At 34.3% G+C, this 27,446-nt stretch overlaps 1 protein-coding gene across 1 annotated transcript in view; it reads left to right on the top strand.

Moving 5' to 3' along the window:
* The window catches only part of LOC149794117 (tight junction protein 1-like), a 202,222-nt gene that overhangs the window by 147,936 nt on the left and 26,840 nt on the right, over positions 1-27,446 (top strand). Inside the window, exons 30-31 of the mRNA XM_089968094.1 lie at positions 2,652-3,041; positions 24,517-24,708. Coding sequence (XP_089824220.1) covers positions 2,652-3,041; positions 24,517-24,708 — 582 coding nt within the window. The remainder of the gene's footprint in view (positions 1-2,651; positions 3,042-24,516; positions 24,709-27,446) is intronic.

Genomic DNA, 27,446 nt, shown 5'->3' with positions numbered 1-27,446 from the left:
TATTCTTGGACAGTTCTGGAACTGAGGTTTACAATTTTACATCAGGCAAGTAAATAGGTGACTAATGGACTCGATTTATTAAATCATGTGATTGATGTATTGTCCAATGGCTGATTTCATCATCTCGTACTTACTAGAGATATTATTTGATAATGATGTGCTGCAATACAGCAGTTACATTTTATTTCAGTTTTGCATAACACTGCATGAAGCATGCACTAATATAAAATCATTACCACCAAAAAAATGTATTTTTGAACATCAATAATTCATTAAAATGCAATGTTGCTAGAATATTGTGATTGATAATATGCAGAAACAGCATTTAAAATTGGCACCTGCCTTTTGGCCCAAAACATACATTCAAAATTGCCACCTTCCTGTTGTCCCCAGACAGACATTTTAAATTGTTTCAAGTGTGCTTTGGTTATGTCCCTTTGTCATGCATCTGTTCAGTTTGTTTTATTACAACTGTTCCAAAACTGCATTGACAATTTGTACATAATTTTCCAGGGTTTTCTTGCATTAGGACCTTTCAAATTTTTTTTCAAATTACACTGATTGACCATCAGATGCAGCAGCCATTGCTAAAAATGGAAAAGCCTTTATATTAGTTCTTTTTAGGCTGCTTGACAGAATTTGGCTTTATTTATCGATGTCCATGCATGTAGAATTTTCCTATCGGTACAGACCGCTCCAGTGGGATAGTGATTAGAGCATTCGCCTTGGATGCGGGAGGTCGTGGGTTTCGATCCCCAGCCGAATTATACCAAAGACTTACAAAAATGATAGTAACAGCTGCCTCACTTGGCGCTCTGCATTAGGAGGTTAGTGTTAGGACTGGGCGGCCAGGTGTCAGGATAATGTGACTGGGTGGGACATCATGCTATATGTCTGTGGCATGATGCCCCAGTGCTAGACATCACTATAAGACTGCCACACTGCTGACATCATAGCAATATTACTGATGTTTTTAAAAAAGCTATGTTAAATAAATCCAAATCATAAACACACACACACACACCTATTGGTACAAATGACACTGATCTGCCATGAGATATACCCACCATTACAGTACTAAAGAATGCTCAACAAAATTTGACTAACTTTGCCAGAAAGCATTCTGGCATTGAGGACTTTTAATATTCCGATAAACGGTGCAGATCCAAATACTGATGCAGATACAGAATGTAGAGAAACTATAAAATAGTTATTGTCATGATTTGGATGAAATTTCTACAGTTCTTGCATTTGCTTATTATATAGATTTAGATAATTTTATTATATAGATCTCAGACTGATGAGCAATATCATGACCACATGGATCTCTTGTTTGTAAGATTGATAGAGGAGTAGTATATAGATCAGTATCCCGGATGATTAATTTTGGCAGCTAACAAGACATTGGTTTCACTTTTCCCACACCTTCCACAACAATGTCAGATTTGTATACTAAGATATTTTGAAAGTCACATCACAAACTACATAGTGCATATCACAGGCTAGATTTTCTCATGGGTCAGTGGTTCTTTCTGAAGTTTTCCCGGGTTCTTCCTCCACCATTAATACTGGCTGCCATGTATAGCCTATCATGTGCTGAAAAATGGCGTTAAACCCTACAACAACAACAACAACAGGCTAGATTTCATAGCTTTTTTTATGATCGCATATTTTTTCATGCTTCTTTGTGTTGTGCTTCCATTACGGAGAAAGAGATGCTTTTGATTTTTATAAGACTTCATGCAATCACATCATTTTTATACCCTCTCTGTAACACTGTCATGCAAATATTTTGGGGATTTACATTTGTCAATGTGCCAAAGTTGAATCCAGTAAGATACTACCATTGAAACTGCAGAAATCTATTTCAGTTTAATTTCTTTTCTGAAAGCAGAAAAATACGTACTTGCATTGTACTCTTTTTCCATATTTTAACTGAAGATTAATATTGGTTGAGACAGATCTTTTGTCTTCATAGTCACTAAAATGATCAAATGTTCCCAATTGAACTAGATGACATTGGCTTTTTTGCGAGGTATTGCATAAGAAATATATTATTCTGAAATTGCAAAGTAGCACTGTTCCACATGTAAAAAAGCCATTGAGCCATTTAAAAAATAAAAGGACATAAGAATGACATTTAGGTAATCGGTGAAGCAAAATAAAATTCTCCATGAGTTTCATCTCACCAGTAATGGCATTGTGAGACATAAATATCATTTTTCTGATGTTAAAATTGTAAAGCTCCATGTTGTTATAGGTCAGATATGGGCTGAAACATCACTGTACCAGTTACAGGTGAGACATTGTGGTACAAGTTATATACAGGATGATACACAACTGTACAGGTCAAAGGTGAGACATTGTGTTCAAGTCAGATATGTAATGAAACATCACTGTACAGGTCACAGGTGAGATGTGTTACAAACTACCTTACTAAGATTATGTTACTTTATTATTGTTTATACCAAAGTGCTTTGCAAAGCTTTCTATTATTACATTACACTTGATTGCTTTTAAATGACACTGCACTTTTTTTGCTTAGAATAATGCTGATTTTGCTTGTATACCCTTTAAATAATAGTTTGTATCAGGATTGATTATACACCATATAGATCATTTTGTTTATAAGGAAAACTCTTTATTCACAGAGCATACAATTATAATGAAGTAACTAGGAGACCACCAGAGAAATACAAGAACATTCCTCCTGATCAGGGATACCCAGATCAAAACCTACCAAGCCACACAGATCGTGAGGATCCATATGAGTATGTGGCACCCAGAAGATCACAAGGTGGCACTAGTGGTGCTCCTCAAAGATATGCAAATAGACCTCCAAATAGTGATCGTTATGGTCATGAGGCAACATGGCATGGGCGATCCTTCTCTAATGAAATGTATATGGACCATAGGGAAATTGAGAGGTTAAAGGCTACCCAGGACAGTGGTTACCAAGGTGACAAAGGAGCTGGTTACCATAGTGACCGTGATGTGTTCCCTAGGGATTCAGAATATCCTATTCCAAATGATCATCCAAGGTGAGACCCACTGCATGGCTTGCAAGGTTTCTTTTTCAAGGTCAAGGTCATGAATGAAAATCTGTGCTTGGTAGGGCTAAGCCTTTCAGAATCAAGTTTGAATGCAAGCACTAACCAGGTTGGAAGGAGAAGGGGTGGTGCTTTGTTTTGTAGAATAGAGTAAAGTGTTAATGTTTTTAAAGCTTGACTTGTTTACTTTTGGATAGCAGGTTGTCACATGTCCATTGAATGGTAAATCACTACAGCTTTGAAAAAGTAAAGGACTACACTTGAATGCACAAAATCTGATGTTTAATATGGGTAATCAGGAATGATGAGCAAGTTTTAAGCACTGCTTGATAGCTGTGGACATCAGAGGGATGAAAAAGTGATTGTCTCACCAAATTCCTGCCAGCACTTCTTTTGTTTTTGTTTTTTGTTTGAAAATTTGATGGCTGGACAATAGTTAAGCAAAAAGGTCTAGGTTGGGAAGTGTTGGTTAAATGTCTTAAATTAATGTCATATTTGAGCAGTAATAAGCAAGAGTGATTGTGCTGCACTAGAATAAATTTATAGCTATAAAGTGGTGTGTGTGTGTGTGTGTGTGTGTGTAAGGATCTAATCTCTGCTTTAACTTGAAGCCAGATATTAAATTATAAAATGTTACCCATAAATATGCACGAAATTGTACAAATCTTTTCTGCAATTATTAAGAGTCGTTGATACAAATGTCGGATAGGAAGCTGGAAAATGTACATTGATGCTATGATGAAATTTCTCTGAGCTTTGTCAGAGAATTGCATTTTTTGTGTATATATACATAAATTATATACAGCATGTCTTTCTTTGTATGCTTGTGTATATGTGACGGCTAATTATTACCTTTAAAAATGCAATAACTTCATATTATATGCACTGCTTAACTATGTATAAAGAGTATTGTATTCAACAGATCTGTCATGGCATAATGTACTGACCAAGCAGGGTCTATACTACTTGCCTAATGTTAGAAACTCAGGTCTGTCTTTACCAAATCTGTCATGGCATTGTTTAGTTGATGATCTGTCTCCATATTCATGAAACATTTGGAACCAGAAACTCAAGCTCAGAGGGCCAAAACTTGGATAGTTTATCATTTTAACTAGAATAAAGCTAGAAAAGTAAAATTATAAGATTTTTCTTAACCTGGGTCTTTTCACGAAACTGCCAAATTTTTATATCATCGGTACACCCTAAATATTGTATCAGCTTTGTGGGTTTTGAAAATCAGCTTGAGTTTACAACTCAAAAACATTGAGAATACAAGGCCATGTTTAACATAGGCTTTAAGATATACATTGCACAGTTTACACAAATCTCTATGTACACATTCAAATACAGCTGCATACCCATAATACATCTTGTCATACTGCCTTTAGTTAAAAATAAGAAATGCCATTTAATATTACTTACATGCATCAGTCTAATCATGCACTTGGTGCCAGCTTCCACATTTTTGGTAATACTCGCATTTTATGCATTGTATAAATGTACATTTTGCAAGTTTATACAATTTTCGTAAGTGTTTTGTTGGGCAGTTTTAGAATTCATTAAGAGAAAAATTAATTTATAGACATATAGATGGCTAAAATTTAAAACTCGTATCACAGTGTTAGTCATCAGTCCATAAATAATATTTTGTGATCTTAAAGTTGTGATGTAAGTAACTGATTCAGGGGAAAAGCATGCATTTTTTTGCCTGTTTTATAGCATGAATTTAAAGTAGAACTTTGCAGTCTTTTCTTTTTAAGCTATAATTTTTAACTGTTTTGTTTGGAATAGAACAAATATATTTGTTACAGGCATGCACTGCTCCACAAAGTCATGCATGCTGAGCTTATTCAAAACTGTCCATTGACACAAATATCCTGAATGTTATCTATATATAGTGCTATGTTATGTTATGTTATGTACCATATACATATTTATATAAAAAATATATACTTCATATTCAAGAAAAAAATGTAGACAAGCAAAGGTAACTGTTAACAAAATGCCACAATGAATTCAGTTTAAAATATACATGGTGCCAATAGATGTGTTCCAAATATTGCCAGTTTAGTAATTGAACACTATTTTTGCTATTGTGGATGGCTTCCAAAATGTCGAGTGTACATTAGAAATGTTGACCCTAGTTTAATCAAAAGAAAAATGTTTTTGGTATAATTCCCATTTCATCCAGTAATGACCGATACAAATTTACTTTTGTAAATGAAGCCAATTCTTGAGTGGCAACAAAAGGTAAAGAGAAATTTGTTCTTAATGGCATGTTGGGTACATTGACCTTTGTCTTGTCATATTGAGTGCTTGCTGTATGCAGTCTGTCTTATGTTTGCTATCCCTTTTAACTTGACAGTATTAATCATCATCATCATCATCATCATTTTATTATTATCAAAGCTAGTCAGTTACATATAATCTCTCTTCCCAAGAATGCACAATAAAACCCATCTACCATTTGTAACCCATAGTTTAGTTGCTACTTGTACACCCTTGCACACTACCTTGCACCTCCTTTTCTATGCAGAGTGACAACTAAGGCTATATCAGATGTACCTAACTATATTCTACACTTGGTAATTGATCATGCTCCTTGCTTGACATATTGCTACCTCAGGCTGATGCCACCAAGTGAAATTAATTAGTTTTTAGCATGAAATACAAGCTTTTCAGTGAAGCAGCTTTTCAGTCCTAATCAGCTTGCATTTCCAAGATTTTCTTGAATCAGGCTTGCACTAGTAAGTAGAACACAGCATGTTCCTCATTTTGGGATTTTAGCTTCATTTCCTTTAACTTGACATGAAAGTTAATGCTATTTTCTGGTTGATAAATGAGATCTAAAACTTGAATATCCAGTGTCTTGGTTTGTAAGAAACACCTGACTTTCTTGTCAAGATATGTTGGTCTGCAAGAAACGTCTAACATCCTTATCAAGGTATATTGACCTGTAAGAAACACCTAGCAGCCTTATCAGCCTTATCGATGTGTATTGGCCTGTAAGATACACTTAACATCCTTGTCAAGGTATATTGGTCTGTAAAAATACACCTAACAGCTTGTCAGGGTGTAATGGCCTGTAAGAAACATCTGACATCCTTGTCAAGGTATATTGGTCTGTAAGATTCACCTAACAGCCTTGTCAAGGTATATTGATCTGTAAGATTCACTTTACAGCCTTGTCAAGGTATATTGGTCTGTAAGATACACCTAACAGCCTTGTCAAGGTATAATGGTCTGTAAGATACACCTAACAGCCTTCTCAAGTTATATTGGACTGTAAGATTCATCTAACAGCCTTGTCAAGGTACATGTATATTGGTCTGTAAGATTCACCTAACAGCCTTGTCAAGGTATATTGGTCTGTAAGATTCACCTAACAGCCTTGTCAAGGTATATTGGACTGTAAGATACACCTGACAGCCTTGTCAAGGTATATTGATCTGTAAGATACACCTAACAGCCATGTCAGGGTATATTGGAATGTAAGATACTCCTAACAGCCTTGTCAAGGTATATTGATATGTAAGATGCACCTAACAGCTTTGTCAAGATATATTGGTCTGTAAGATACACCTAACAGCCATGTCAAGATATATTGGTCTGTAAGATACACCTAACAGCTTTTTCATGGTATATTGGTCTGTAAGATGCACTTAACAGCCTTGTCAAGGTATTTTGGTCTGTAAGATAACACTTAACAGCCTTGTCAAGGTATATTGGTCTGTCAGATACACCTAACAGCCTTTTCAAGGTATATTGGTCTGTAAGATACACCTAACAGCCTTGTCAAGGTCTATTGACCTGTAAGATACACCTAATAGCCTTGTCAAGGTATATTGGTCTGTAAGATTTTGATAATTTACACCCTGTAATGTCAAAGTTAAATTTCTTACATTTGACCTAATTTTTATATGGATATGTCCGTGATATTTTTAGATTTGTAAATTTGCATAAAAATCTTGTCTTCATTTAAAATCAAGTAGGATTAAATACATCACATATACATTGTCCCAGTTCCAAAACACCACTCAGAAACACTTGTAAATATCTTATTAGTACTGGTAATCATCTTTAATACATTGAATTAGAGATAGTAAAACCACAATGACAATCAAATTACTATGTTATAATTAGACATTTGATCAGACATATCTGGGTGTAATGCTCATCAAACCACATCCTCTCTGTGTGTCACATATTCGACACCCTAATTTCACATTTCTCAGTGCATACTTATTTCTTGACTTGCTCACAGTTCTGAACAGCATCAACCCATATCGAATGTTATATAATGCACTGTCAGATCTGGTTTTGCTTTTAGCTTAAAATCTGGAATAGAATGGAGTAGAAGCTTAATGGCATGTCACACACAAGCACATCTGGTTGTACAGTGTTCACATTTGGGCACATGTTGTTGACAAACAATTACAATATTGACATGATTACTTTCATATCAAATCATTTCTATGACAATACTGACACGATAAGCTTCATATCACATCAATTATATGACAGTATTGACATGATTACCTTCATATCACATCATTTCTGTGACAATACTGACATGATAAGCTTCGTATCACATCAATTATATGACAGTATTGACATGATTAGCTTAATATTACATCATTTTCATGATAATACTGACATGATAAGCTTCATATCACATCATTTCCATGACAAAACTGACATGACTTCCTTCATATAACATCATTTCCATGACAGTATCAACATGATTAGCTTCATATCACATCATTTACATGATATGTCATGGAATTTTCACCCATGATATCAGTAATAAGGGATTGCAAAATAAAACAGAACTGCAGTTCAGCACTACCACCTCTCTGCTTTGGAAGTCATTGTTTTTGTCTTATACCTATACAGTAACCCACTAAACAAATAACATGAAAGTAATAAAATAAATATTTAGTCAGATGAGTCTTTTGTGATTTCTCTATTCACATATATTGTTCCTTTTTTCCAGAAGATACTTCCTTTTCTTTAACTTCTCAAATCTGCTTTATTTTGCAATCCCTTTTTGTCTAGATATCTGTAATGCCATTAAAATGGGATGAACATTGTAGATTTGTTATCTCTGCTGCATTTTCTACTTAAAATTTTTGAAAGTCTTCTGTAGATAACAATGGCCAATTAGGTTTTCAGCTAAGATGATTTATACAAATGTTAGTAAACTGATCAGCTTAAATGTTTCAATAGAACACCTTGTGCCATATATAACAATACTGTACGGCTAGTGACCAGTACATATCAATAGTATAACACTGGCATTTGGAGTTTAAGACAGCATGGGTCATCTGGTCCACTTTGGTTTTCATCACAGTGTGATGGAAAATTAAACCAGGGCATAGCAAATAAATGAAGTGAAACTAAAATAAGATACCCAAAAATATGGGCCACTAGATGGCACTTGAACATTTTTAACGTCAGTAATAGGGATGATACATACATTAGTTTCTATTTCAGTAGAAAATATTAAGAAATTTGATACTTTTAGAAAGAATGTTAAAAGTAAACAACTTGTTTTAAGTTATATAGCATCCTGTTCATGTTGCATGTACTATGAGAGAATAATTTTCATGATATGAACACTGGCAATAGAATCCAGACATATCCCACTGATATAACATGGGACTGATATAACAGACTGGTCTGGTGGCTTAGTGGTTAGAACGTACACATCATATGCAGGAGGTCACAGATTCAAACCCTGGCCAAGTCATACTGAAGACTTTTAAAAAAATGGTACTCAGCGTTAAGAGGTTAATGTTAGGACTGGTTGGCCTGGTGTCAGGATAATGTGACTGGGTGGGACATGATGCTGCATGTCTGTGACATGATGACCCTGTGCTAGACATCACTATAAACTGCCACACTGCAGACATATCAATATGACTGAATTTTTTTGAAGCTGTCTTAAAAATCCGAATCACATCCACACCAGATATAACAAACATATCCCACTGATATGAACAAACATATTCCACTGACATGAACCAACATATCCTAATGATATAACAAACATATACCACTGATATGAAAAAACATATCCTAATGATATAGCAAACATACCCCACTGATATGAACCAACATATCCTAATGATATAACAAACATATCCCACTGATATGAACCAACATGTCCTAATGATATAACAAACATATACCACTGATATGAAAAAACATATCCTAATGATATAGCAAACATATCCCACTGATATGAACCAACATATCCTAATGATATAACAAACATATCCCACTGATATGAACCAACATATCCTAATGATATAGCAAACATATCCCACTGATATGAACCAACATATCCTAATGATATAACAAACATATCCCACTGATGTGAACCAACATGTCCTAATGATATAACAAACATATCCCACTGATATGAACAAACATATCCTAATGATGTAGCAAACATATCCCACTGATATGAACCAACATATCCTAATGATATAACAAACATATCCCACTGATATGAACCAACATGTCCTAATGATATAGCAAACATATCCCACTGATATGAACAAACATATCCTAATGATATAGCAAACATATCCCACTGATATGAACCAACATGTCCTAATGATATAACAAACATATCCCACTGATATGAACAAACATATCCTAATGATATAGCAAACATATCCCACTGATATGAACCAACATATCCTAATGATATAACAAACATATCCCACTGATATGAACAAACATATCCTAATGATATAGCAAACATATCCCACTGATATGAACAAACATATCCTAATGATACAGCAAACATATCCCACTGATATGAACAAACATATCCTAATGATACAGCAAACATATCCCACTGATATAAACAAACATATCCTAATGATATAGCAAACATATCCCACTGATATGAACCAACATATCCTAATGATATAGCAAACATATCCCACTGATATGAACAAACTAAATTGGAGCATGATATATGGCTCTTTTCCCCAGACTGATGTCTGTAAATTATCTATGCAGATACAATTTGGGCCAGTCAAAACTAAGATTACCTTTGCAGATACAGTTTGGGCCAGTCAAAGTTGAGATTGTCTATGGAGATACAGTTTGGGCCAGTCAAGGCTAAGATTGTCAGTGCAGATACAGTTTGGACCAGTCAAGGTTGAGAGTGTCTATGGAGATACAGTTTGGGCCAGTCAAGGTTGAGTGTCTGTGGAGATATAGTTTGGGCCAGTCAAGGTTGAGATTGTCTCTTGCGATACAATTTGGGCCAGTCAAGGCTAAGATTGCCTATGCAGATACAGTTTGGGCCAGTCAAGGTTGAGATTGTCTGTGGAGATCGTTTGTGCCAATCAAGGTTGAGATTGTCTATGGAGATACAGTTTGAGCCAGTTAGTGTTGAGATTGTCTATGGAGATACAGTTTGGGCCAGTCAAGGTTGAGATTGTCTATGGAGATACAGTTTGAGCCAGTCAAGGCTAAGATTGTCAAAGCAGATACAGTTGGGCAAGTCAAGGTTGAGAGCATCTGTCGAGATACAGTTTGGGTCAGTCAAGGTTGAGATTGTCAATGGAGATAAGTTTGGGCCAGTCAAGGCTAAGATTGTGAGTGCAGATTCAGTTTGGGCCAGTCAAGGTTGAGAGTGTCTATGGAGATACAGTTTGGGCCTGTCAAGGTTGAGATTGTCTATTGAGATTCAGTTTTGGCCAGTCAAGGCTAAGATTGTCAGTGCAGATACAGTTTAGGCCAGTCAAGGTTGAGAGTGTCTGTGGAGATACAGTTTGGGCCAGTCAAGGCTAAGATTGTGAGTGCAGATTCAGTTTGGGCCAGTCAAGGTTGAGAGTGTCTATGGAGATACAGTTTGGGCCTGTCAAGGTTGAGATTGTCTATTGAGATACAGTTTGGGCCAGTCAAGGCTAAGATTGTCTATGGAGTTATAGTTTGGGCCAGTCAAGGTTGAGAGTGTCTATGGATATACAGTTTGGGCCTGTCAAGGTTGAGATTGTCTATCAAGATACAGTTTGGGCCAGTCAAGGCTAAGATTGTCAGTGCAGATACAGTTTGGGCCAGTCAAGGTTGAGAGTGTCTATGGAGATACAGTTTGGGCTTGTCAAGGTTGACATTGTCTATCGAGATACAGTTTGGGCCAGTCAAGGTTGAGATTGCCTATCGAGATACAGTTTTGGCCAGTCAAGTTAAGATTGTCAGTGCAGATACAGTTTGGGCCAGTCAAGGTTGAGAATGTCTATGGAGATAAGTTTGGGTCTGTCAAGGTTGAGATTGTCTATCGAAATACAGTTTGGGCTAGTCATGGCTAAGATTGTCAATGCATATACATTTTGGGCCAGTCAGGATTTAGAGTGTCTGTGGAGAAACAGTTTGAGAGAGTACTGTATTGGCAATGACTTGTCAAGACATTGAATCATCCTTTCTCAGTCAAGAGTATATATGGGGAAGTCAAGAAGATTTAATTGTTAGAAAATTGCATATCTTTTCTAGTCGATCTTTACTTATCCAAAAGATTTTCCTTCTGAGGATGTGTTATAATTTAAACACCATTTATTTTACATTGCTCATACTGATGGTATATCACCAATGCGATATCAAATTCATTTTTTATATAAATTTTACATCGCTCATACTATTTGCATATCATAAACACAATATAACATTTATTTTATATTGCTCATACTGCTTTTATATCACCAACACAATATATCATTTATTTTACATTATACTACTGGTTTATCACCAACACAATATATCATTTATTTTACATGATTCATACTACTGTTATATCACCAGCACAATATATCATTTATTTTACATGATTCATACTACTTGTATATCAACAACTCGGTATATTTATTTCATATCATCATACAACTGGTATATCACCAACACAATATAACATTTACTTTTCATCATTCATACTACAAGTAGATCACCAACACAATGTAACATTTACTTTACATAATTCGTACTACTGGTATATCACCAACACAATATCATTTATTTTACATCATTCATGCTACTGGTATATCACCAACACAATATAACATTTACTTTACATCATTCATACTACAAGTAGATCACCAACACAATATAACATTTGCTTTACATAATTCATACTACTGGTATATCACCAACACGATATATTTATTTTACATCATTCATACTACTGGTATGTCAGCAACACGATATCATATTTATTTTACATCATTCATACTACAGGCATATCAATATGATATATCATCAGATATGGTGATATGATGATACTAGCAAAACAGATTGGTGATTGGTATAGATTTTATATCCTCTCCTCCCCACTCAACATGAATCTCTAGCCAGTTAGCAGTAATGCAGAGTAGCATGTTTACCATTATCGGTGGCATCCTCACCATTAGTACATTAATAACAAGTATCCTCAGGCTTGGTACATTCCACTCGATGCATATTTGTTAAATATAACTGCAACAGTCTACAGGCCATGGTCAGTGCCCCAAAAATGGAATTTTATAAAGCAGTACATTTGTCCTAAGCTCTTGGCCAGGTGTGTCTTACTATGAACATTGTATTGTCATGACACTACTGTAAATAAGTGGCAATATTGTGATACAGCCATAAGCTCACAGTAACATTACTAGCTCATATAGTGGTTCAGGTAAGGATGGCCTTAGAGGAGGAATCTGGAGAACCAATGGAAAACCATTGACCTTTGAAGGACAATTGCTAACTGGACAATTCTAGATCTAGATAGTTAATCTTGTCATGTCTTTACAATTAAATATTTTTGCATATTTATTTCCATCAGTAAAATAGTGAGCAATTTTTGCCTTGTCTGTAATATACATCACAAGATTACGGTAAATTAGTGCAGTAGGTACCATATAGACTCACAAGTCAATTCCAGCTGCAAAAAAAACAAACCATCAGAATGCACCAACAGGTCAGGGTCTGTGTTGTTTGTTGCACTGAACATTCCTTGCAAAATGCACCAACATGCCAGGGTCTGTATTGTTTGTTCCACTTGATTATTCCTTGCAAAATGCACCAACAGGTCAGGGTCTGTTGTTTGTTCCATTTAATTATTCCATGCAAAATGCACCAACAGGTCAGGGTATGTGATGTTTGTTCCACTGACTATTCCTTGCAAACTGCAAGGACCCAGATCTGCTGCATTACATCATGGCGGATTGTGGTTTGTGTCATTTACAGTTGGATTCGACTTCTGTAATTATGCTGTCTGACTATACATTAATTCATTATGCAGTGTCAGCATCAATGGAATTTTAACGGAGTGACTCATAATATGCAGTGTCAGCATGATTAATTTTAATGGAGTGACTCGTATTATGTATTGTCAACATGAATGGAATTTTAATTGAGTGACTTGTTAAAAATTAGGCTTATCTAAAAATAAGTGAACATCTTTTGCCAAAACTTGTTTAAGTAAAATTTTCTTTTTCTTTGATGATTCACTGTATCTTTTCTATTATAGGGATTTCATGCACCAACGTTCATACTCTATCAGCCATAGGTAATCTGTATAGATTGTGGTGATCAGTGGCATGTTTTTGTGCTCATTTTGGTATTATTCAAATTATTTGTATCAGTTTGTATTGGGAATGGTTTCAGGTGATATATGTGTGTATGTGTGTCTCCAATCAATTCTCATTTCCTTGAAGGATTAGTGGATTATCTATCTCATAGACCAATTTATTAATCTTTCACATGATTAACAAGATTTTGGATGCAAGGGTACAGAACAAAAATTATTAATTTGGGTTGGCCATAAAGATAGTGTTGCATTCCTTAAAATCCTTATCAGTTGGAACAAACCTTAAAATATGATGAAATTCTTGCATTTTGTCCCCCATCATTTTGAGAAACATGAGGGACATGGCATTTCCATCCTTCCATCTGTCCATCCAGCACCCTTATGTTAAGACGTCATAATTTTGAAGCCATGCAAAATAAAAGGATGAAACTTTGTATACCTGTGTATCATCACTCTGATGTGTAGCATGTACCACAGTGGGGGTCAAATCTTTATGGTAAATATTGTTCAGTATTTTAAGTTTCCTTCCACTATATCTCTTGTGAGTCATTTGAGATGAAGAAATGAATTTCTTAATGATTATGCATCATCTCGCCCCACATTGAAGGCCCTATCATGAAGTCCCCATTTTTGTATATACCACATTGGCCTCATTTTTGTATTCCACATTGGAGTCTCTATCATGAAAACCCCATTTTTGTATACCACTTTAGAGTCTACATCATGAAGGCCCAATTTTTGTATACCACATTCGAGTCTCTGTCATGAAGGCCCATTTTTGTATACTGCATTGGAGCCTCTGTTATGAAGGCCCACATTTGAGTCTTTATCATGAAGGCCTCATTTTTGTATACCACATTGGAGTCTTTGTCATGAAGGCCCATTTTGTATACCACATTTGAGTCTTTATCACAGAGGCCTCATTTTGTATACCACTTTGAAGTATTTATCATGAAGGCCTCTTTTTTGTATACCACTTTGGAGTCTTTATCATGAAGGCCCCATTTTTTTATAGCAGGTTGGAGTCTATCATGGAGGCCCCATTTTTGAATACCACATTGGAGTCTCTATCATGAAGCCCCTAATTTGTGTATATCACATTGTAGGCTTATGTCATAAAAGCCCCATTTTCTTATACTGCATTGGTCACAAATTAAAAGTCAGAACAAAATATAAACTAAGTTCATATTCAAAGGGTGTATCCTCCATCCAGCCCTGCCATATGCAATGGCAATTTGTCACATATTTATTTGATTTTAGTTAGAAATATGTAATATATATAATTCTTGATGCATTTGTGAAAGATGAGGAGCAATTAAGTATAGTGATTGCAAATTGATTTACATGTAGCATTTCATGAACTTAAAATTTTGCTCTGCACTAATGTAATGCCAATCTGATGCAATAATCAATAAATGCAAAATTACAATTTGTCCTTTACTTGTCATGAACTTTGAATAGTGATAAATGCAAAATTGCGATTTGTCCTTTACTTGTCATCCACTTTGAATAGTGATAAATGCAAAATTATGATTTGTCCTTTACTTGTCATGAACTTTGAATAGAGATAAATTCAAAATTATGAATTGCCCTTTACTTGTCATGAACTTTGAATAGTGATAAATGTAAAATTGTCCTTTGCTTCTTTACATCAACTTTGACTACTGATAAATACAAAATTGTCCTTTGCTTCTTTACATCAACTTTGACTACTGATAAATGCAAAATTGTCCTTTGCTTCTTTACATCAACTTTGAATAGTGATAAATGCAAAATTGTTCTTTGCTTCTTTACATCAACTTTGAATAGTGATAAATGTAAAATTACATTTGTCCTTGTCCATCAACTTTGAATAATGGTAAATGCAAATTTGTCCTTTGCTTCTTTACATCAACTCTGAATAGCGATAAATGCAAAATTGTCCTTTGCTTCTTTACATCAACTTTGAATAGCGATAAATGCAAAATTGTCCTCTGCTTCTTTACATCAACTTTGAATAGTGATAAATGCAAAATTACAATTTGTCCATGTCATCAACTTTGAATAGCAATAAATGCAAAATTGTCCTCTGCTTCTTTACATCAACTTTGAATAGCGATAAATGCAAAATTGTCCTTTGCTTCTTTACATCAACTTTGAATAGTGATAAATGCAAAATTGTCCTTTGCTTCTTTACATCAACTTTGAATAGCGATAAATGCAAAATTGTCCTCTGCTTCTTTACATCAACTTTGAATAGCGATAAATGCAAAATTGTCCTCTGCTTCTTTACATCAACTTTGAATAGTGATAAATGCAAAATTATGATTTGTCCTTTACTTGTCATCCACTTTGAATAGTGGTAAATGCAGAATTGTCCTTTGCTTCTTTACATCAACTTTGAATAGTGGTAAATGCAAAATTGTCCTTTGCTTCTTTACATCAACTTTGAATAGTGATAAATGCAAAATTATGATTTGTCCTTTACTTGTCATCCACTTTGAATAGCGATAAATGCAAAATTGTCCTTTGCTTCTTTACATCAACTTTGAATAGTGATAAATGCAAAATTGTGATTTGTCCTTTACTTGTCATCCACTTTGAATAGTGGTAAATGCAGAATTGTCCTTTGCTTCTTTACATCAACTTTGAATAGTGGTAAATGCAAAATTGTCCTTTGCTTCTTTACATCAACTTTGAATAGTGATAAATGCAAAATTATGATTTGTCCTTACTTGTCATCCACTTTGAATAGCGATAAATGCAAAATTGTCCTTTGCTTCTTTACATCAACTTTGAATAGTGATAAATGCAAAATTATGATTTGTCCTTTACTTGTCATCCACTTTGAATAGTGGTAAATGCAGAATTGTCCTTTGCTTCATTACATCAACTTTGAATAGTGGTAAATGCAGAATTGTCCTCTGCCTCTTTACATCAACTTTGAATAGTGGTAAATGCAGAATTGTCCTCTGCTTCTTTACATCAACTTTGAATAGCGATAAATGCAAAATTGTCCTTTGCTTCTTTACATCAACTTTGAATAGTGATAAATGCAAAATTATGATTTGTCCTTTACTTGTCATCCACTTTGAATAGTGGTAAATGCAGAATTGTCCTTTGCTTCTTTACATCAACTTTGAATAGTGGTAAATGCAAAATTGTCCTTTGCTTCTTTACATCAACTTTGAATAGTGATAAATGCAAAATTATGATTTGTACTTGTCATCCACTTTGAATAGCGATAAATGCAAAATTGTCCTTTGCTTCTTTACATCAACTTTGAATAGTGGTAAATGCAGAATTGTCCTCTGCTTCTTTACATCAACTTTGAATAGCGATAAATGCAAAATTGTCCTTTGTTTCTTTACATCAACTTTGAATAGTGGTCAATGCAAAATTGTCCTCTGCTTCTTTACATCAACTTTGAATAGCGATAAATGCAAAATTGTCCTTTGCTTCTTTACATCAACTTTGAATAGTGGTAAATGCAAAATTGTCCTTTGCTTCTTTACATCAACTTTGAATAGTGATAAATGCAAAATTACAATTTGTCCTTTACTTGTCATCCACTTTGAATAGTGATAAGTGCAAAATTATGATTTGTTCTTTACTTGTCATCCACTTTGAATAGTGATAAATGCAAAATTATGATTTGTCCTTTACTTGTCATCCACTTTGAATAGTGGTAAATGCAAAATTGTCCTCTGCTTCTTTACATCAACTTTGAATAGCGATAAATGCAAAATTACAATTTGTCCTGTGTTACTTCCTTTCATCAACTTGAAAGCTCTGCATTAATTTCATGACTGATACAATAGTAATAAATGCAAACTTAGAATTTGTGTTCTTTACAAAAGCATATATGCTACAAAATTTTAATAACAAATAATCATTTAAACATTATGCAATCTGATAAAATTGCAAACATCTGAGAAATATGAAGGCATTAAAGTTCATGAAAAAATATTTGTCAATCTTGTGTGTCTTTTTTAAGTACACATATCCTTGAATAACATAGTAATTATTTATTCATGATAACATCCAACATAATGTATGGATTTTCAAGACACCAGATTATTTAGTTAGTCTCAGCCCCATACTGAATACATGGATTAATATGAAAGCAGTGTGTCAGATAGTAGTCATTTGATGAAAAAGAAAGGTTCTTCATTTCTTATTCTGTTGATAATAATAATAATAAATGATTTTATTTGAAGAGGCTAACACAATTAGCTGAAGAACTAATCTACCTCAAGGCCTTCATACAAAGAAATTTATTTTAACTGCATGTCTGAAGCCACTGGATATATTGGATTTGGAAGAAGGAAATAGGCCTGTTCGATAAGGGTTGTTACTGCCCCTGAAAATAGACTCCCTTGATGAGCTCTTCAGTGAATTGAAAACAGACACCGTATGCACGAATTTACAATCTCTATTTCCGGTGAGCAATACCCCTTTACAAATGCGTCAACTTGAGTGCATAAATTTAGATAAAAGTGTGATAGCGTGTCTGTGTGTTTCACAGACTGAATTTATATTATTATCATTAAAATTCCACCCATAACACATAAATTCTCCTATTTATAACATTATTACTATTGTTATATTAGTATTATTGTTATTATTATTATTATTATTATTATTATAAATCCTCATACACATATTTAAATATATTCGTTGTTTCCTTGGCATACTTAGATAATGTAATAATCAGCTTTTAGTGAAATATATTTTGCTTAGATGAAGAGGAATATGAATTAGATTTGTCAGGAGATGACACATTAGAAACAAAGCAAATTATCAGTTCTGTCTGATATGTAATAAGAATGTGCTTTTTAAAAATATCAAGTACATGTTTGAATTAGATTATGAATGCCAATTGTCAATGAATAAATCATCTTATATACTTGTATATACTAATATGAGTAAAAAAAAAACAGACATCATAGATTTCATGTTTTGTTTTCTGTCAAAATCCAGTCCCTCGATTTACCCTAACAAAGGGAATTTCCGGAACAAAACTGAAATTACTGAAGAAAGGTTGAACTTAAAAGTTAGCAGTATTGTTCATGCAGAATAAAGTATATGTATAATTGGGCTCTATGCTTCACATCTATAGTATGAGCATCGAAATATGTGGCACCACTGCACCAGTGCAAAACGGCATGGGTAGACGCATGTAGCAAGCATATGAAGATCGGTAACGTTCATATAGGAAAGCATTAGGGGAACGGACAGACAAATGAAGAAGTAATTAATAGCATATCTACACACATTATATGCTGTTGTATAGCTTGAAATCTTTTCTTTAAATCTATTGTATTAGCATCGAAATATGTGGTACCATCGCAAAGCAGCATGTATAGAGGCACGTTTGAAGGATATGAAAATCAGTAAATTCGCATGCAATACTGATTAAAAGATAAAAAATTTATTTATTTTGCATTTTAACACAGTTTTATTAGCATTGATCGGTTTAGACTGATGAGAACCTAATAAATTGATATCAAATGAAGATGTGATTAATAAGATATATACACACATTATATACTGTTGGATAGCTTTAATTCGATGCTTTGTTGGCCTCCATCACAGCATATAGATTTGCTCGCCGGAAGAGCGTTGCATCATGGGTAAATTAGGGGAATTAATAAGTCATGGGACATAACAACCCTTATCGAACAGGCCTATAGAGTGGGCATTTCTAATGTCAACTAGAATTCTATTCCAGAGAAAAGGTCCAGAGTATTAGAAACCTTTTTGAATAATTCTTTATTTGGTTTCGGAATTTTATACTGTTTGGTAGATATGGATCACAGGTGGAGAGTATTACCAGGTAGCCTATACTGGAATAGTGATTGTAAATATTCAAGAGCACTATTTTTGGAGATCCTGTAAATAAATTAGGCTTTTCTCAACTGGATTCGGTCTTCAATATTTTTAACTTACCAGCTAAATTTTCCTTGCTTTCTCTCTGGATTAATGGTGTTTTTTGAAGATGTGCTAGCTTTGCAATGTTTTTATTGTTTGAATTACCCCATAATGTATTACATTAATCTAAATAGGGTTATATGTAACTGTTATAAAATAATTTTCTGAGCCTTTCATGTAGAAAATGTCTTATCCTACTGAGAAGCAATTAGCTTGAATTTACTTTTTTTACTAATTGACATGTTCAGTCCATGATAGGTTATTATCTGTCAAAACACCAAGTAGTCTTTCATAACGGACCATCTGCAGATTTTCATCCTTCCATGTCAGACATAGTTCATCACCATAGAGATTTGTTCTTTTTTTGCCATGTTGAGGTAAGTAATATTTCAGTTTTACCAGTATATACAACCTTGCCATTGCATGTGCACCAGTTGTCCAGTTTGTTTAGGACATTCTGTAAAGAAATTTCCAGTTCATGCTTTGTGTTTTGGAAGTCTGACAATGTTGTGTCATCTGCTTAGAGATCTGTTGATGATATTGAGTCTTTTAGTAAACGTGGTAGGTCATTAATAAATAAAATAAATGGTAATGGAAATAGAATTGAGCCTTGTGGTACTCTAATTGTTCCAGGATCAGACAGAACATTACTTATATCAACATGGTGTGTTCTCTCACTTAAGTATGAAGTAAACCATCTAACTGTGCTTTCTTCACATTGGTAAATTTTCAAATTCTTCAAAACGATTTCATGATCCACCATGTCAAATGCATTCCTGAAATCTACAAATACAGATCCTATTATTCTACCTTGATCAAATGTTTCTGTCTAAAGCCTGATTGATTAGGGTGTAACAGCAAGTGTTTGGTTAAATATGACATGAACGAGTCATGGACATGTTTTTCAATCCATTTTGACAAGTTTGGGCGTATTGAGATTGGCTGGTAGTTATCAGCATCATCCTTAGAACTGGATTCGTGAATAGGCATTACTTTTGCAGTTTTCCATATTCTGGGGACAGATAAGGTTGCAATACTTAAATTGATTATGAATGTTATGCTATCTGTAATAGCTGTGGCAGAAGTTTTAATGAGTTGTGGACCAATCTGATCAAGTCTTGTAGCTTTCTTGGTATAAAGTTCAATGAGACATTTTTTAACAAAGTTTTTTATACTGGTGGCTAGTAGAGCGTTGGTCCCATGCCGAGAATTCCTGGTATTTCTTTTTGGTCATTAGAGCATTGGTCCCATGCCAAGAATTCCTGGTATTTCCTTTGGTCATTAGTGCACTGGTCCCATGTCGAGAATTCCTGGTATTTCTTTTTGGCCAGTAGAGCATCAGTCCCTTTAATGGATTGTTGTTCAATTTATTGGCATGTCATGGAGCATAGTCGAGGTTATATCTTTAAGGTTAAGGTCAGTGATACCATTTTATATCCTTTTCTGTCCTAAATTACCCCAATCACCCAATAAGGCAGAATCCTAAAGCTTATTTACTTTCCATGCCTGCCAACTCCACAGCCATGCCACAAAGGTTAAGAGTTCATAATTGTACACTTTTGGTGATTTCAGCAATGTTAATGGGGTGAGAAAATTTAGTGAATATTCAGTTTCAGTTTGTTTGGTCACCTGGCCATAAGATCAATGCTGGCAGTATGGCCCTTTTCCATACATGTATGCGTTGTCCATCAACATTTGGTCTAACTCCTCAAGAAGCACTGGATAAGTTTCAATCGAGCTTGTTATAAAGCCTTTTAATCCTTTTAAAAATGTTATGCCAATTGATCATCTTTGTTGAGCCTACCTGGTTGAAGTTCGACACAGCAATCACTTTGGTGTTGGTGTCCTTGCATCCGCACACTAAATTAAGCCTAATATAAAAGTTGTTTTCTTTATCACTAAACAAAGGCTGCAACAGCAAAAAGGATGTCTTGTGCAACAAAAATAGAGAAATCTTTTCTGTTGTATTTTTGCTTACTTAAAATTAAATTATTCAGCTTGGGTTTTTTACATTCATACATTTATTTCAGATTCAAGATCCCTTTAATTGTTGACAGTATTCACGGGTTGTAAAATGATTTTAATCTGATTTCATTTATCAGAAAAAGAGATCTTGGAAAGAAAGGGGACCAAAAAGTAACAAACTTTGTGATTTGCCTTCAAAATCTAAAGGTGAATGGAAATACTTTTTCTTTATTATTCAGATGTTAGCAGGACAGTGATTCAAAGTTCTGTTGATTCTCAAACCAAAGAACTCAGTAGCAGTTTTATTTAATATCTAATTGTACAATTGTCTAATTGGTCATAGACCAGAAGAGATCATGAGAAACTCTGACGTCTATCATCTGGCCATCATCTGTTGTCCGCCCGTTAGCACCAGTTCTTTATTGCTGCTCCTCCTTAACTATTGGACAATTGCCTTGAATCTTTACACACATTCATCCCATGGTCTTATTGGTTGGTTGCTGATCTGACATCCAATATGACTACCAGTGGCCATCTTGAAAATCTCATCACTACTACTACTACATGGATATTCATATCAACAAGGGGTTTTCTCTAAAAAGTTACGATTTCTATGGGAAAGTCAGCTGTTGAAAATGTTGCTATTACTACTTGTCTCCAATTGGATGGCTGTATCAACAGACAAATTAGGATACATATTTGGTCCTAAATGAAAATACTACCAGTCATACATTCAATATTGCTGCCACAATAGCCACAATACTCCTTCAAGAAACAAGTGTATAATTAGGTGAGTATTCTACGTCAGTTGTTAGCTCACCCTGCCTCTCTAGCATGAAACTCAACCATTATACTTCAGAATTGGAGTTTTAGTCTCAGGCTCGGCAAGCAAGGGTATGTCAGATAACTTGCCAGCTGGTTGGGTGGTTTTTCCCGGGGTTTTCCTGTCTTCTTCATCCACCAATTATACTGGCCACCATGCATAGCCTATCATATGATGAAGTATGGCATTAAACCCATAACACCCAAACAACCAGAATTGGAAATTTAACTGAAATTATACAAAATTCAACCTTTTGATTGGACAGAATATTTTATGGTAAGATTAAAGCACGGTTCAGTACATAATGTGGCCAGGAGTAATTGATCCCAAGCACAGCATTAGAATGAGGTAAAGGTTTTATGATGGAGGGGCGTGGCCAGTTGAAAGGCCCTTCAGTATTACTTAGAAGAAATAGGTACTGTAAGATGTGATTTAATCAGCATAATCTGTGTGGCTACTAATTGTTTATTTAGGGTTTGTAAAGCCATGGAAGAATTTGAAGAGACTGCTTCAAAAATAACTTTAAAAATGACAAATGAAATAAGTTTCATTTAGTTTTGAACTTTAGCCATTTCCAGATTTGAGATTAATGTAGGTTACAAGTCAGCTTGCTTTATATAAAAAAAGTGTTGGCTGAAAATACAGCTCTCCCCATTTTAATTAGCAGCATTATAGCGCCATTCATACAGTACTACTATGGACCCTCTGACCCATATCATACCAAGATATAACAATAATGGTTGAAAGAGAACAAAGTGAAACTTTTATCTTCATTTCCTTTTCAAAACTCCATTATTTAACAAATTATGACCATGCTCGCTATACCATGCTTCATATATTACACTATTCTCAATATACCGCAGTTTCAGATATATTGCAACACCTGGTATAGCAGTATAGCACGGTTCAGTACATAATGTGGCCAGCAGTAATGGATCCCAAGCACAGCATTAGACTGAGGGAGAGCTGTATATGTGATGAAATTTTTTTCAGTATTTTTGTTCAATTACCTGCAATTTTTGGAATGAAACTCTGGGTTTTGCCAGAGACATTTGCTTACCAGTTATGGGGTATTGATTAAATTAAGCACTATGGTGTTGGAATACTGTCAATATTTGGTAAATCAGCCTGCTGCAGAAGAGATATATATGTATATGTAGGTATATATACTAGTTGTTTATGACTATTACCATAGAGATTTGTTTGATAGGTTCTGAAATATTAGTAAGTATTGGACTTGTGATAAAGTTGCACATTTTGACAGTACTGATACAAATATTAATCATGATCAGTCTATTTATTGGACATCCTGATGAAGTTACACATTTTCTAATGACAATGTAGACTTGTCAATTAATGATGATCAGTGTATTTATTGGACATTCTGATGAAGTTACACATTTTCTAATGACAATGTAGACTTGTCAATTAATCATGATCAGTCTATTTATTGGACATCCTGGTCAAGTTAAACTTTTATGGCGGTATAAGTAATCGTGATCAATAATTGCATCTGAAAGTTTTGCCAGTAAAACTTGTTGACACAGCAGGTAATAGTTATGGTTCAATTATTTACATCTAATGCATCAGATAATGATGAAGATGATGGTTGGTTAAATGGAATAGCAAGACTATTTTGGTATATAAGCAACCCTTTTGAAATGAAAAAGCCTGAAGCAATTAAATGTAAGATATGCATTTCAAAGGTTTAAACTTGGTTTTTATAAGGCAGGTTGATAATGAAGAAGGTAAAATATGTACAGTCCATAGATGACATCATGGCACTGGTGACAGTTGTAAACACCAACAAATTGCTTGAGTTGAACAATGTTGGCAAGTTTTATATGCTGATAAATGAGTGGATATGCAGTTTTTGGTAATGTGCTCACAACCTGTGTTATTTGTATAATTTGTGTACAAAACACCGGTCCGGACAGATGGTGCCTATGTTAGTTGGTATAATTTGTATACAAAATACAGGTCCTGACAGACAGTGGACCATTCCAAGACCAAAACAATATAAAATAATCAGTCATCATATCATCTATGGACTGTAGATGAGACAAAAAGAGATTGGAATGGGTGAACTTGGCTTTATATGAGAGATGAGGGCCCAATACAGGAGGTTGCACTTTATGTATATTACATAAATTTTGGCTTTCATTAGCTCCTTAATCCCCTTGCAGAACGGATGATGAGCTAGAGAGGTTGAAACAATCTCGAGCATACTCCAAATCACAAGATCAGGTCAATAAACATAGCAGTTGGGAAGCAGATCGGCAAGCCAAAGAAAATTTTGAGTCGTACAAGAAGCTAATAACACCTGGTTTTTATGGGTCCCAAAAGAGGTTCTCAAAATCACAAGATGAAATACATGGGTAACTAATTAATTGGTTATGTTGCTTGCTGTGCTTTTGATATTTTGGTGGTGTCTTTTTATTTAAATCTTTTAAAATCTTTGTTTTAAACATTTGGTGGTGGCTATATTTTTTGTTGTAATAGTTGTTATTTCTATAGACATGAGAAGGTAACTAGTATATATGTAAAAATGGCATAATGCATGATTTGTATTCAATATAAAGAGCACTGCTTTTACATGGTAACAGCAGTTATTTTATTCTGTACCCAGAGGAAACTGATTATAATTAGACATGATTGTTCATCTAACAAGTATTTATTTGTGAGTCTAAGGAGTATTTACTTGTTATTTTATTGACTACTGTAAATAATCACATATAAGCTGAATAATTTAGGGAAAAAAAACAACCTGGAAGTAGGGAGGTTGGCTTTTCTGCAGGTCTAAACTTTAAAAATGTTAATTTTCTTGTCAACTACCAGTATATATTGTTAATTCAGATCACCAAAGACAATATCACTTACTTAACCTAAACCCCCATATCCTGCTGTACTCAGGGTTCCTGCCACAAATTTTAAATGAATTCCTGCCCTTTTCCAAATGTTTTCAGGTCTGAATCGGTACACCAAATTTTCTCCAAAATGTAAACAAGCAATAACATTACCAGTTTCTAACTAAAATGGTTGTAATAATGAAAATTTATGGGCGGGTTCAAGACTATTTAGTCATTTTTCAATTTTTTAAATCAATAACAAGATTTTTCAATAAAGCTGGACCTATGAGTCGGCTTATGTGCAGGTAATTCACTTTTTAGTTTTTCTTTCTATTCAGTTTAAAGGGTTTGCTTACGCACAAATGGGCTTATATGCAGATATTTACAGATTTTCCTTGTTAATCTAATGAGTATATTTACTCTGATGAGTATTGACTTGTTACTGTAATGAGTATTGACTTGTTTCAGTATTGACTTGTTAATCAGATGAGTTGTTTCTCTAATGAGTCTTGTTACTTGGTAATCTGAGTATCATTACTTTAATGAATATTGACTTGTTACTCTTTGTATTGACTTCTTTCTCTAATGTGTATTGACTTGTTACTCTAACGTGTATTGACTTGTTACTCTAATGTGTATTGACTTGTTTCTCTAATGAGCATCAACTTGTTACTCTAATGAGTATTGACTTGTTACTCTAATGAATATTGACTTGTTACTCTAGTGAGTATTGACTTGTTACTCTAATGTGTATTGTTTCTTTAATGAGCATCAACTTGTTACTCTAATGAGTATTGACTTGTTACTCTAATGAATATTGACTTGTTACTCTAGTGAGTATTGACTTGTTACTCTAATGTGTATTGACTTGTTAATCAAATGAGTATTGACTTGTTTCTCTAACCAGTATTGATGTGTTAGTCTAATTGGTATTGACTTCTTACTCAAATGAGTATTGACTTGTTACTCTAATGAGTATTGACTTGTTAATTGAATGAGTATTGACTTCATGTCAACTTGTTTCTCTAATGAGTATTGACTTGTTACTCTAATGAGTATTTATTATTATATTCACTATAAAAATCATTAAAGGGATTTAATAAATTACAACTTGTTCAGTCTCAGCATGATGCATTCTTTTGAAAAATCAAAAAATAACTGAAAAATGTAAAATTACTTGGGTCCCATGACACTTCTTGGTTTTGAAGTTATGTGATGTATTTTCATAAACAAGAACCATACAGAGATCAGTAAGAAATAACATCAGTTTTTCAACTACAAAAAGTAGTGTGTGACCTGCAAACATGTCTGAATGAATAGCAGTTGCCATAGTGTTAAAAAAATGATTGTTCTAAGAGGAAAGATACTTCAGTTACTTCATCTGTTTTGAATCATAAGATAAACCAAGAGAACCCAATTGCAGTGTAATATTGATACAAGTCACTCTGTATTTTCTAGTATTGGCCTTTTGTTACATACACATAGATTCATAATCACACTATGTTGTACAGTGTGCATAGACTCATAATCACACTGCATTGTACAATATGCATAGACTTGTAATCACACTGCATTGTACAATGTGCATAGACTTGTAATCACACTGTGTTGTACAGTGCGCATAGACTCGTAATCACACTGCATTGTACAGTGTGCATAGAATTGTAATCACACTGCATTGTATAATGTGCATAGACTTGTAATCACACTATGTTGTACAGTGTGCATAGATTCATAATCACACTGCATTGTACAACGTGCATAGACTTGTAATCACACTGCATTTTACATTGTGCATATACTTGTAATCACTGCATTGTACATTGTGCATAGACCTGTAATCAATCACACTGCATTGTTTATTATGCATAAACTTGTAATCACACTGCATTATACAATTTGCATAGACTTGTAATCACACTGCATATTTTTATCTGTACCTTCTACCGTGAAATGCTTTTATCTGTGCCACATGTAGATTTAAGACAGTGACATTAAGGTAATAGACTCAGTAATGTTGAAGTTTGCTCCACATATGATGTCTTTTTGATCATCCTTCCATCAGTTTTCCTGAACCATGCATTATAATGAACTCTGTATATACACTACAATCTTTATCTAGGTACATGTACTACCGTTACATGGCTATCAGAAGTTGGTGGTATTGGGTTTATGCAGGCAGTTTAACTTTTAACACTGGTTATTTTACTGGTAGCTATTAGATCTGATAAGGTTATATCCTCCCAAATCCCTCTTCTACTTCCTCA

Source organism: Sinohyriopsis cumingii, chromosome 8, assembly GCF_028554795.1.
Source record: "Sinohyriopsis cumingii isolate HCF-2022 chromosome 8, ASM2855479v2, whole genome shotgun sequence".
Classification (NCBI taxonomy): Eukaryota; Metazoa; Mollusca; class Bivalvia; order Unionida; family Unionidae; genus Sinohyriopsis; species Sinohyriopsis cumingii.
Note: the sequence above shows the minus strand (reverse complement) of the source record. Positions and strands in the feature narration are given on the sequence as shown.